General features: G+C 34.4%; 1 protein-coding gene across 4 annotated transcripts in view; it reads right to left on the bottom strand.

The window, feature by feature from the left end:
- Positions 1–14,128, bottom strand: part of LOC106080926 (trehalase) — a 77,749-nt gene that overhangs the window by 14,232 nt on the left and 49,389 nt on the right. Inside the window, exon 2 of one of the 4 annotated variants that reach the window (XM_059368440.1) lies at positions 13,361–13,567. The exons of 2 other annotated variants lie outside the window; for them this stretch is intronic. In XM_059368440.1, coding sequence (XP_059224423.1) covers positions 13,361–13,509 — 149 coding nt within the window. In that variant the 5' untranslated portion in view covers positions 13,510–13,567. Of the gene's footprint in view, positions 1–13,360; positions 14,081–14,128 lie in introns of those variants that run through there. One more of the 4 variants, XM_059368441.1, reaches the window with a different exon arrangement.

The raw sequence follows: 14,128 nt of genomic DNA, 5'->3' as shown, positions 1-14,128 counted from the left end.
GGCCTTGTCCTTAAGACTCGAACCAGGTGTCTTCGTCAAAAACCCCTGCTGAACAGTCGTCTGTCGGTTAGTGGAGCCTGGAGCTGCGGCTTCACCAATCGAGATTTCAGTAGTAGACAACATGTTACGGCCTGATACCACCACCGCAGCTGTTGGGTATTTGGAGTTGATTCTAAGCCTTCTTCCGGCCGCCCCACTGGAAACAGAAGCAGATTATCAACCGCCTAATGGATACCTCTATCGCAAATATCCTTGAGTGACTTAAATTTTTATTCCAAAAATAATGACCTATTACGAGTTACAGGAAAATTCTTGCGGAGCGAACTAACAAAACGTCCGCTCCAGTCAACGGTACAAACAAGAATCTCCGTACAGTAAATAAGTTTAGTTTGTTTTAGAAGTGGGATGGACCCACAGTCCTTTGGTGCCGTATATGCATAATGCATACGTGCTCTTTTCTTGCCAAAGTAGGTAAATATGTTCCGTTTGAGGAGTGTTTCGGAGGTGGGGGGAGTTCAAAATACTTGGCCCTAAAAGTGGAAACCTGATTTGTTTTCTACCGAAAATTACCTTTCATTTGGGTCCCATATTGTACCGATTTTGGTTTGGGGGTGTGGCCCAGATACCACACCCTAAATTTGGATCCCAAATTTTTGTTTTATGGCCCCTAAAAGAGTTACAAAAAAAATTTCGCTTGAATGCCACTACACATTTCTGAGATCTGTCGTTTTTGAACATTAAAGTAAGGGGGAGGGTCCGCCCCCATTCAGATATTGAAAAATGTAGTACCCCAGTTTTCCCACAGGACCATTCTACACCATCTGTAGAAGGAGGAGCATACAAACAAACTTCACGGAACATAAAGGGTGATTTTTTTTAGGTTAGGATTTTCATGCATTAGTATTTGACAGATCACGTGGGATTTCAGACATGGTGTCAAAGAGAAAGATGCTCAGTATGCTTTGACATTTCATCATGAATAGACTTACTAACGAGCAACGCTTGCAAATCATTGAATTTTATTACCAAAATCAGTGTTCGGTTCGAAATGTGTTCATTCACCGTAACGTTGCGTCCAACAGCATCTTTGAAAAAATACGGTCCAATGATTCCACCAGCGTACAAACCACACCAAACAGTGCATTTTTCGGGATGCATGGGCAGTTCTTGAACGGCTTCTGGTTGCTCTTCACTCCAAATGCGGCAATTTTGCTTATTTACGTAGCCATTCAACCAGAAATGAGCCTCATCGCTGAACAAAATTTGTCAAAATTTGAACACATTTCGAACCGAACACTGATTTTGGTAATAAAATTCAATGATTTGCAAGCGTTGCTCGTTAGTAAGTCTATTCATGATGAAATGTCAAAGCATACTGAGCATCTTTCTCTTTGACACCATGTCTGAAATCCCACGTGATCTGTCAAATACTAATGCATGAAAATCCTAACCTAAAAAAAATCACCCTTTACAAATAAACAAATAAACAGACATAGATTGATTGTTATTTAAAAGATTTTTTTTGAGTGTACACATCTTTGTGATTGCTCAATTGCATTATCCACAACCGTTGTGTTCTGTGTGCATATTAACGTAAATAGTTTATACACGTGAAAATCACAAATTACAAGGACGTTCTTTCACAATACACGTACAGACAAATTAACAAACATAATAAATTAATTGAAATAAATTCTTATAGAGGCCAAAGACCCCAAAGCCCACTCTGTAGCATGAGACACGCGGCATGTGCACTTCGCAAAGGCCTGTCATACAGCCTAGGCACATGTTCGTTCATAAATAAATAGTAAATTTATTTAATTATTGTTGTGTATGATTGTTGTTCAATGGTTTGGATGTTTGTGTTATGAGTACACATGCACATAGTGACGTTAAGTTTTGTGTTGGTGCTCTCTGTTTTACATATGTGTGTGTGTGTGTATGTATAAGGAGAGTTTTATGGTTCATGTTATGCATATTACCATTTCCTAGATGCTTGGGCTTCCGCCCCGAATTGATTCCGTTTTACATTTAAGAAGCAAAATATCCTCATTTTCCCGCCAAAAAAATCTAAATGTTGTCACTTTATTCAAAAAAACATTCCTCATTTCATATTTTTAGAACGTATTTTACAGACACTTCCACCTACTTAACATTACCAACGTTGCGCACGTGCTGTCGTATAATGCGACATTTATTGAATGGCTAATAAATAACATTTCGAATTATGGTTTATTGTTTGATTTGAATTGATTTGACGCATCAAAATGTCATAGTGGGATGTTGGTAGTACGCACGTATGCCAGTTTTATCATCATATCAGCTTTAATGTATCTAATGAGTATGAAAGCAGTGTAGTGTGGTTTTGATTTGACAAAACTTCCATGAAAATTTCTCTAAAGACAAAAATTCCATAAAATGTTCACTAATGTTCTTTAAAGACAAAATTTGGCAAAATTTTTCATGAAAATTTCTCGAAAGACAACATTTCCATGAATTTATCTCTAAGGACAAATTTTAATAAAATTAATCTTCAGGTAAAGTTCTCTTGAAATTTTCTCTTAAGACAAAATTCCCATAAAATTTACTCTAAAGACAAAATTTTCCCTCAAGACAATTTTTTCGTTTGTTTCTCTTTCGAGACGAGCTCAATGATCGGGGATTGCAAATGGAAAAGGAAAGCCAAAGACAGCAACACATAATTTTTATGAAATTTTGTCTAAAGACAAAGTTTCATGTCAGTTTCCATGAAATTTTCTTTAAGGACATAATTTTCTCTAAAGACCAATATTTATGAAATTTTCTCTAAAGGTAAAGTTCTTTCAAAATTTTCTCTTAAGACAAAATTTCCATGAACTTTTTTCAAGGACAAAATTTTCATGAAATTTTTTCCAAAGACAAAATTTTTATGAATTTCCCTAAAATTTTTTCTAGACACAAAATTTCCCTAAAATTTTTTCTAGGCACAAAATTTCCCTGAATTTTTTTCTGGAGACAAAATTTCCATAAAATTTTCTCTTAAGGCAAAATTTCCCTGAATTTTTTCTGGAGACAAAATTTCCATGAAATTTTCACTAAATATGAAATTTCCTTTAAAAATCTAATTTTCATTAAATTTTTTCTAAAGACAAAATTTCCATGAAATTTTCTCTAAAGACAAAATTTCCATGAAATTTTCTCTAAAGACAAAATTTCCATGAAATTTTCTCTAAAGACAAAATTTCCATGAAATTTTCTCTAAAGACAAAATTTCCATGAAATTTTCTCTAAAGACAAAATTTCCATGAAATTTTCTCTAAAGACAAAATTTCCATGAAATTTTCTCTAAAGACAAAATTTCCATGAAATTTTCTCTAAAGACAAAATTTCCATGAAATTTTCTCTAAAGACAAAATTTCCATGAAATTTTCTCTAAAGACAAAATTTCCAAAAAATTTTCTCTAAGGACAAAATTTCCATAAAATTTTCTCTAAAGATAAAAAAGTCCATGAAATTTTCTCTAAAGACAAAATTTCCATGAAATTTTCTCTAAAGACAACTTTTCTATGAAATTTTCTCTAAAGGCAAAATTTTTATAAAATTTTCTCTAAAGGCAAAATTTCCATGAAATTTTCACTAAAGGCAAAATTTCCATGAAATTTTCTCTTAAAGAAAAATTTTCATAAAATTTCTCTTAAAGCAAAATTTCCCTAAAATTTTTTCCGGAGACAAAATTTGCATAAGATTTTCACTAAAGACAAAATTGTCATGAAATTTTCTCTTAAACAAAATTTTCCTGAAATTTTTCTGGAGACAAAATTTCCATGAAATTTTTTCTGGAGACAAAATTTCCATTAAATGTTCTCTAAAGACCAAATTTCCATGAAATTTTTTCAAAAGATTTCATGGAAATTGTTTAAGGCAAAATTTTCCTGTGTTTTTCTAAACACAAAATTTCCACGAAATTTTCATGAAAATTTCTCTAAAGGCAAAATTTCTGTGAAATTTTCTCTAAAGAGTAAAAACTTTCTCAAAAGTCCGCCTATTGTTCAATAGTCAACCGTACGGTACCGGATGGCTTGTTTGTGCATCACAGCCGCATTGAGGATGACACCGTCTGATGAACTTAATTTAATGGTACCCTAAATGCCCCTGGACATTGTGGCTAGACAAATTGCTGCGACCACTGCCGTGAGGCTAAGGGAGTTTCTCTTTGGTTATGTGGCGGCTACGGACACTGCGTTATTCTTGATATAATGTCCAATGTTCCAGGCAATGAGGATTACATCCCGCCTGAGCCGCTTTTTGATAAAAAGTACTGTACCACTATTCCTGATAGAACTACGATACGCCTGGTAATAGAAGTTACATAGACTTCTATACGGAAGGTTCCAAACTAGACGACCAGGCGGACTTTGGGGTGTACTCTAAAGATCTAGAACTGGTCATATCGAAAAGGTTACCCAACCTCTGCAGTGTATATCAAGCGGAGATCCTTGCAATTAAGGAAGTGGTTGAATGGCTAAGATATAATGTCATTATGACGATTGGCATATATATCTTCTCAGACAGCAAGGCAGCCATTAAATCCCTAGAGAACATATTTCTGAACACAAAAACTGCCCTTGACTGTCGCACATCTCTCAACGAGATGGCTGAACAGTTTACAATTCATCTGTTTTGGGTGCCGGGCCACAGAGATATCTCTGGGACTTGTAAAGCGGATGAGCATGCGAGACTAGGAACTACCCTACACATTCCAGGGACACTGGAATCTGTGGGTATGCCTCTAACGACATGTAAGCTAAGTTTTCAGGATCAGGCCCGAAGGACAACGAATGATAGATGGTCACAAAGAGGGGACTGTGAGCATTCCAAAACTATGTGACCTAATCTAGCCTTGAAGAGGTCTACCGCTTTGCTGTCACTAGCTAGAACAGACGTCTCAGTCATTGTGTCCCTCATGACAGGTAACTGTCTAATCGAAAAACATGCTTACACACTGAAGGTTGCCAGTAATGACTTTTGCAGAAGCTGTAAGGACATCGAAGAAGAAGAGACTATAAAAACCTTCTGTGTGTGTCCCGCACTAGCAGTCAGAATGAGTTCCACTTTAGTCAAGATCCTAGATGGGTTTATATGGCAGCTATATCAGATTATAGACCGACCATACTCAGCACAGTTGTTGGAAGTCATAACAAAACACTTCATGCAAAATTTCAGCCAAATCGGATGAGAATTGCGCCCTCTATAGGTCTAAGAAGTCAAGATCCCAGATCGGTTTATAAGGCAGTTATATCAAGTTATGGGCTGATTTGAACCATTCTTAGCACAGATGTTAGGAGTCTTCACAAAACATTTCATGCAAAATTTCAGCCAAATCGGATGAGAATTGCGCCCTCTAGTGGCTCAAGAAGTCAAAAAGTCAAGATCCTAGACCGGTTCATATGGCAGCTATATCAGGTTATGGACCGATTTGAACCACACTTTAAATCATAACAAAATACCCCATGCAAAATTTCAGTCAAATCGGATAAGAATCGCGTCCTCTAGTGGCTCAAGAAGTCAAGATCCAAGATTGGTTTATATGGCAGCTATATCAAAACATGAATCGATATGGCCCATTTACAATCCCAACCGACCTACACTGATAGGAAGTATTTGTGCAAAATTTCAAGCGTCTAGCTTTACTCCTTCGAAAGTAAGCGTGCTTTCCACAGACGGACGGACGTACACGGCGAGATCGACTTAAAAAGTCATGACAATCATGAATATATATACTTAGATCAATATTTCGAGGTGTTACAAACGGAATGACGAAATTAGTAAATCCCCTTCTATGGTGGAGGGTATAAAAAGGATTGGGAGTTCCTATATATACCTGGTTGAGGCGTCATATTAATAACTTCCCGTATGTTAAGTAAAATGATGAGCCTTATAACATCATAAAAAAATACCTTAAATGACACTTGTTCTGCTTAGTAGTGCGGGACTAGCACATAGTTATCTCCGCCCTCGAAGGCTTTACATCTTTTGTATGGAAATCGTTTACTTGCAACCTTTAGTCTAGCATCACGTTTTCAATCATACAATGGACTGTAATAACGGACACGGACAAATTTTTGAGCCATAAAAAATTGCTGATATAAAATTTGCTATAAAATTGCTATAAAGAAATTGGGAATACCATTTTCCCACAAAACATAACCTTATATGACGGGAAAAAAATTTATTTAACTGTTTTCATTCGTCCACTTTACGGCAATCAAATATGCTTTGGGACATTTCTTTCCTAACTCAAGCTAGAATTATTCCAAAATAACTGTATTTTCATACCCACCACCATAGGATAGGGGGTATATTCATTTAGTCATTCCGTTTGCAACACATTCAAATATAAATTTCCGACCCTACAAAGTATATTTATTTCGAATCGACGAAAAATTCTAAGACGATTTAACGATGTCCGTGTGTCTGTCCGTCTGTCCTTCTGTCTGTTGTAATCACTCTACATCCTTCAAAAATTGAGATATTGAGCCGAAATTTGGCACAGATACGTCTTTTTAATGCACGCTGCAATATAGACCGATCTCCTGATAAAGGGTCTGAAGCCCATAAAATCTTTATTTTTTATCCGATTTCGGTGAAATTTGAAACAGTTAATTTTCCTTAGCCTCCTGACATCCCCCTCAAATATGGTTCAGATCGGACTATATTTAGATATAGCTGTCATATAACCCGATCAGCCGATAATGGGTCTGAAGCCCATAAAAGCTTTATTTCTTATCCGATTTCGCTGAACTTTGAAACAGTAAGTAGATTTAGGCCTCCCGACAACGGACCCAAAAATAGTTCAGATGGCTGCCATATAGACCGATCTGCCGATAAAGGGTCTGAAGCCCATAAAAGCTTTATTTCTTATCCGATTTCGCTGAAATTTGAAACAGTGAGTAGTTTTAGACCTCCCGACAACGGACCCAAATATAGTTCAGATCGGACTATATTTAGACATAGCTGTCATATAAACCCATCTGTCGATAATGGGTCTGGAACCCATAAAAGTTGAATTTATTGCCCGATCTCGATGAAATTTGAAACAATGAGTTTTTCTTAGCCTTCTGACATCCCCCTTAACTATGGTTTAGATCGGACTATATTTAGATATAGCTGCCATATAGACTGATCTGCCGTTTAAGGGTCTGGAACCCATAAAATTTGCATTTATTGCCCGATTTCGATGAAATTTGAATCAGTGAGTTATTAAAAACCACCCGCTATCTCACACAAATATGGTTCAGATGGGCCTATATTTAGATATAGTTGCCATATAGTCCGATTTCCCGATAAAGGGTCTGAAGCCTATATAAGCTTTATTGATTACCCGATTTCGTTGCAATTTAAAATAGTGAGTTGCTTTAAGCCTTCCAACATCCGACTCAAATATGAGTCAGATCAGACTATATACTTATAGCTGTCATATAGACCGATGTTCCAATTTAGTGTCTTAATCCCATAACAAGCAGATTTATTATCTGAAAATGTTACTTGTATATGAGTTCTCGGGAACTGAATAAAATATGATCGAGACCAGCCCCTATTAAGATATAACTACGGATATAGCAGTGGAGTTATAAAAAAATAAGATGATTATTATATCCTTGTTTAATTTGGTCCACATCTATCAAGATTTGGTTCTAGGTGCCATATAGAATGATCTCTCGATTTGAATCCTTGGCCCTATAAAAAGCGTATTTATTGTCCGATTTCGTTGAAATTTGACACAGTAACTTATGTTACGCTTTTCGACATCCGTGTTCTATTGGGTTGCACAAAAAGTAATTGCGGATTTTTTAAAAGAAAGTAAATGCATTTTTAATAAAACTTAGAATGAACTTTAATCAAATATACTTTTTTTACACTTTTTTTCTAAAGCAAGCCAAAAGTAACAGTAGTAGTAGTAATACTTCTTTATTGAGAAAATTTTTTTGTTTTCATTCATTATACAATTTATACTAAGATTCAAAAAAAAAATCAATTTTAGAAGTAGTTGGAATTTGCGATAATGTAATAATTACGTCTATCGCGTTATATATAAAACAAATTTAAGTTAATCGAATTCATTCATTAAAAAGTTTCTATATTTATAAGTGGTTTCCATATAGTTTGCCAACCTATCCCAGTCTTCTTCTTCTTCGCCATCAAGTACTCTAATCACCTCTTCCTCATTTAATATTGGTCTTTGAAATGATAACATTCTGAATTCTTGAAGTACAGGACATTTTCCCAGAAAGTGTTGTATTGTTTCGATCTCACGCAAATTGCATAGTTTACACTCTCTACTCGATGTATCGGAATCAAATTTATTATACCCCAAAGGAATCATTCCACTGCGTGTTTTGAATATCCATACGATCTTATTGTAAGAATTTTTATCGTTCAGGTAAAGCTGAGCTCGGTTTGGATTCAAATATTTATAAATTCGCAGACTCTGACAGTTCTGTTGTCTCCATAGTCTCTCCTCATGTAGTCGCATTTTTATGCTGCTGAGTAAATTTTTGCAAAATGCCCTCCAGTTAGCTAAACATGAAGTGGATTGGTCCCATTGTATGTTAAAGTTTTGCGACAGGGTAGCTATTTCTTTTGCCCAAAATGTATTTTTCTCCAATATAATATTAGATAATTGTTTCGGGAGCCTGCATGGTTCATGGTGATACAGTGTTTTCTCTATATACTTCAAATGTAATCCCAGAGTATAAATCTGGGTATCTTCTACATCTGTTTCCAGCATCAACACGTAGTTTGGAGTAAAACTTGGTACTCTCAAAATCCGTTTCAAAAGATATCTCTGCAGTGTATTAACTTCTTCAAAATAAGAGTATCCCCAAACTTGAGCAGCATACGTTTGAATGGATCTGCAAACAGCTAAAAATACCTTCCATTTGTTATTCATATTTATATCATTTCTTTCCATAAATTGTTTCCATATAGAATTTATTGCGTTTTTTGCTTCATTATTTCTGTTTTGCACATGTTTATGAAATTTCATTTTGGGTGTAAATACTACTCCTAAATATTTAAATTCGTTGCAGATTTTTATCTCCCTGCCTTTGTATGTCCATTTCTCGTACTTGCTTAGCTTTCCTCCATTTCTGAAAACCATTATTTCCGATTTGCTTATATTCACTTCTAAGCTCCATCTTTTGCAGTATAATTCTAATTTATCTATCATATTCTGTAGGATTTTAATATCATCAGCTAGCAGCACAATATCATCTGCATATAGAAGTAATCTTATATTGATAGATTCCACACATAATCCGCCTTCAATATAATCATGCAAATCATTTATGTAGAGTGTGAATAATAATGGTGATAAAAGGCAACCCTGTTTAACACCCTTCGTTGTTTCAAAATATTCGGATATTTCTTTTCCGTTCCACACAGCTGATTGGGTATTGTTGTACATTTGTTCTACCAATCTAACGAATTTATATGATATACCCATTTGAAAAAGCTTATAAATAAGGGCTTGTCTCGATATATTATCAAATGCTGCCTTGAAATCTACAAAGAAAGCATATACTTTTTTCTTTTCGCTCAATTTTAGGTTAACGATAGATGCTAGATTGTATATATTATCGGTTGTTGCATAATTTTTGCGGAAACCAGATTGAAATTCGGTTAGGATTTTGTTCTGTTCAACCCAGTTGTATAGCTTTTCGTTCATTAATCCCATAAAAATCTTAGCTGCACAGTTCATGAACGAAATGCCTCTATAATTTGATGCTTCATTCAGATCTCCTTTTTTGTGTATTGGGAAAATAATGGTCTTCGAAAATATAGGATCGATTTTTCCATTCGTATACAATCTATTGTATGCATTTAGAAGCAGGTTATGAAATTGATCAGTGGCATTCATGAAGAATTCATAAGGGATTCTATCTTCCCCTGGAGCTTTATTAGTTTTTACACTTGCCAAAATTTTCTTCAGTTCGATCATAGTAAACGGTCCATCTAAATCAGAATCTTCTTTATAAAAAGGGGCATAATAGATAAGGGTGATTTCTTCAGAGTTATTTAATAAACCTTCGTAATAGGATCTAAATACTTCGGGGGTTATGTTAGAGGATACAAGATTGTGTTGGTTGCGCATTTCTCTAGCCGTTTTCCACCATTCCTTGGAGTTCCTTATACAATTGAGGTTATTAGCCATGTTGTTGTAGTACACCTCTTTACTGCTATTACATATGGCTCTATAATGCTTCTGAGCTGATATATACCGGCGTTTGTCTTCTAAAATACCCGTTTTTCTGTAGATTTTCAGCAGCTTGAAGGTATTAATTCTTGCTAAATTGCAATTATTATTATGCCATTTATGCTTTGAATTAAAAGATGGTTTACGGCTGTTTTGTTTTGGGTAAGATTCCTTAATAATTTCACAGATTTCGTTAAGGCTGATTTCATTTATAGCTGCGATTTTGTTAAGATTTGCGCTCATCATTTGTTGATAATTACTCTTATATTTATCCTTCCATATTAACTTTGGTAGGAGCGCCATCTTTTCTTCTATTCTGTTGTCAGTTCCAACATTAATTTGCAACAGTATGGGAAAATGATCCGACCATATCTTATCTTCAACTTTAAATTCATAGGTATATCGTAGTAGTTCCTTAGACACAGCACATATATCATTAACTGAATCTCCAACTGTTGTAACATATGTTAAATTCCCTTCCTCATCACCTTTTGTTATGCCATTTAAAATATACAAGTTGTAGTCGTCACAAAGTTGTAGAAATTGGATCCCCTTTTGATTGACGGTTTTATCTTTTGATTTTCTTAAATCGTATCCGGAGAAAAAGCTTTCTCTGTATATTTCACCCATGTGTTGACTAATTTCCCCAATTCTAACATTAAAATCTCCGATTAAAATAGGATTTTGCATTTCTTCCTCTTGAAAATATTGTTTTAGATTTCGTAAATCATTATCCCAAGTGGCAGGTCTTAAATATTGCGGTATTATAGAGCATGTATATTCTTTGGTGCGCAGTTTTATAAATAATTTTTTGTTCGAATCGATTATTTCCGTTTTAACGCCTATTTCAGGCAACTGTTTGCTTACTCCAATCAATTTCCCACCAATAGCTCTACCGAATCTATGAATGCGTACTGCCGGCTCAAAAAAAAGATCAAATCCGCTAAAGTATGGTATTGCTCTCTTCTCCTTATCAGATTCTAAATGTGTTTCTATTAATATTATTATTTGAAATTGTTTAACATATTGAAAGAAGGCTGGGAACAGATATTTGTTTTCAAGACCATTTATATTGTAGGATAAAATGGAGAGGTTATGTGGCTTCGGTTCATTGATGGCATTTATTGGTTTTTTGGGTAGAGTTCTTCAAAAAATTGATCATAATTCAAGCAGATGTTCTTTTTAACATCCCCATATAGCTTTTCAAATTCTTGCTCACCATCATCATTACCAGAGACAAGTTTATTTTTAGAATTCCATTTAAACCATTGATCTTTTATTTTCATTTTATCTTCTCTTACAACAATTTTATGCTGCTTACTGAGAGATAAGATTTTTTTCTTTAAAATGAGGAAGATTCTTTTATGTAATTGCTTTGTTGGAATCATATCTCGTTCAATAGTTATATTTGACCCCGCCAGTTTTTTGGTATTTCGGAATACTTCCTGTATTGCTTGTTCGTTTTCAAGCTCAATTATTATTGCCATTTTCCCATTGCGATCAAACACCTTTTTTACATATTTAATAGTGGTTGATATATTTAACTTGTCTCTGAATAGATTTTTCGCCTCTTCCATCGGGTTCTTGGAGCTTGTTATTCCTTTAATAAATAGTTTATTAGGCTTTATTTGGTTCTGCAGCCAATTAATATCTTTTTTAAATTGATTATTTTCTTGCTGCACTTTATTTAATTCATCTTTTAGTTCTTGATTTTCCCTTTTCAACGCACTTACATCAGCACCGATACCAACTATTTCGACTTTTAAATCTTCAATGTCCGATTTTGTGGGGAGTGTTTTAAGTTTTTCATCCAAGTTTGAGTTAATAGTTTCTTTTATTATTTTTATTAGATCATTTGGATCCATGTTTGACGTTATACTGGTATTTTCAGGGGATTTTATCTCAGTGTATCTTCTTTTGGGTGTTTGGATGTTGCTTTGCATATTTCCTAACCCTGCAAATTTTCATATATGGCAATGCCGTTTATCGATAGCAGTAATAATTGCATTTATCGGAATTTTGTCATCACCAAACTTGGTTGGACAAGGCCAGCTGATATTATATTTTGTTGTGTCGGTGTTTGTTTACTCGTTGTTTATTTATATTGAGTGATAATATTTTGTATCAAAAGTGATTTATTAAATGTTTATTGTTTGCTCACCGGAACCTTGGAAAGCGGCAAATTAATATGGATGAGATACGTGGTCTGCTGCAGTTGTGTTTAGGCTCCAAATCCTTGCGAAATCTTGGCTTGCTAAGGCGTTTTCTGGCTCATTAATGGGAGCTTCCTTTTACACGTCCGTCCACTTTGCCAATGTATGTATAAGTAACAGCTGATAACTGACAGAAGAAAGAATGCAATTACAGAGTCACAAGCTGTGAATAAATTTGTCAACGCCGACTATATGAAAAATCCGCAATTACTTTTTGGGCAACCCAATATATGGTCCAGATCGGTTTATATTAGGATATAGCTGCCAGAAAGACCAATATTTTGTTCTACAAAAAGGAACAGTGATTTATATTTATTAGACCACTCAATGTCCGTGTCGAATTTGGGTGCATAAGTTGTCCAATTTTTGCCGGATTGTGACGAAAGGGGGTTTCCATATATACCAGAGGTGGTGGGTATCCAAAGTTCGCCCCGGCCGAACTTAATGCCTTTTTACTTTTTGGATATTTTTCTGCCCAATCGCCGTTAATGCTTAAAACACATCCACTACATTAAACGGTAAAAACATGAATCAACCTTAGTTAATTAGTATAAATTTTAAGCAAAATGCATATCGCGTTTTTATTATTTTAATTGTCATGATCGCCAAATCATTTGTGGTTTTTTTGCTGAATGAAATTTTAATTAGTTGAAGATGAATCAATTTGTAAAAAAAAACACACACAACTTGCACCTCTATGTCTTTTGATATAAATATGCCTTATTTTTCATATTTAAAATGTTTTGTTTTATTTTGGTTTCTAATAAATGTTTGAATTTGTTCTCTTTTGGATATATCTTATACTCATTCAACATAATGCATGGCATTTCATTTATGATATTGTGAGATGTTTTTGTATATTTCTTCTTCATTTCTGTTTACACAAAACAAACCAATTGTGTCTTGCACTTACCATGCTTCAGTTTCGTTTTGATAATTGTCTCGTTTCTGTATGGAATTATGGCTCAAAAAAGTCCGGGCGTATATGGTCGTTGGCGCACAGCAAATAAATAACAATAGCAACACTGAAAGCCTTAGCGGCTGTGTATTTGGTAAAAACATTTCACTGGTTTTGTTTCTTATTATTTATTTTTTTTAAGTATTTTGCAAATTGCCGAATCTGCAAAAGCAATATATATATATTTTTTGGTTTGTTGCGTTTGGTTTTCTTGTTTGGCACAGTTTTTTTTGTTATTTTTTTTTAATTTATGTTTAGAGATTATTCATATTAAGATTTTAATTTTTTTTTTGTTTATTACAAAATAATACACTCTTCCCTCCCCAGGGAAATTTTAAATAAAATATAAATAAATTCAAATTTACTATAGCTTCCTTTTTGTAACGACTGACGGCGGCGGTCAGCCGTATAATGTCTCTAATTCTTGAACAATTTGTCTCTTTTATATGCAGTATATATGAGAAAAAAAAGAAAGATATCCACAACCACGAATTGTATCAACAGAGTAAAGTAGTAGAATGAAGTATGATCGTGATTTGTTGTTGTTGTTGTTACAGAAGGTATTTATATGTAGATATGTATGTATATTTATTACACGATTACTTCGTTTATTAAATTTCTTTACACTCAACACAGGGGGCAGCAGAGTCAGTCTGTCACTGGCTATTGTTATGGCTGTACTAAATGTATTGCTAAAATTGTCTCTCAGCTTTAAGTACTTTT

This window comes from Stomoxys calcitrans, chromosome 5, assembly GCF_963082655.1.
Source record: "Stomoxys calcitrans chromosome 5, idStoCalc2.1, whole genome shotgun sequence".
NCBI lineage: Eukaryota > Metazoa > Arthropoda > Insecta > Diptera > Muscidae > Stomoxys > Stomoxys calcitrans.
This window is presented reverse-complemented; position numbering and strand designations above follow the sequence as displayed.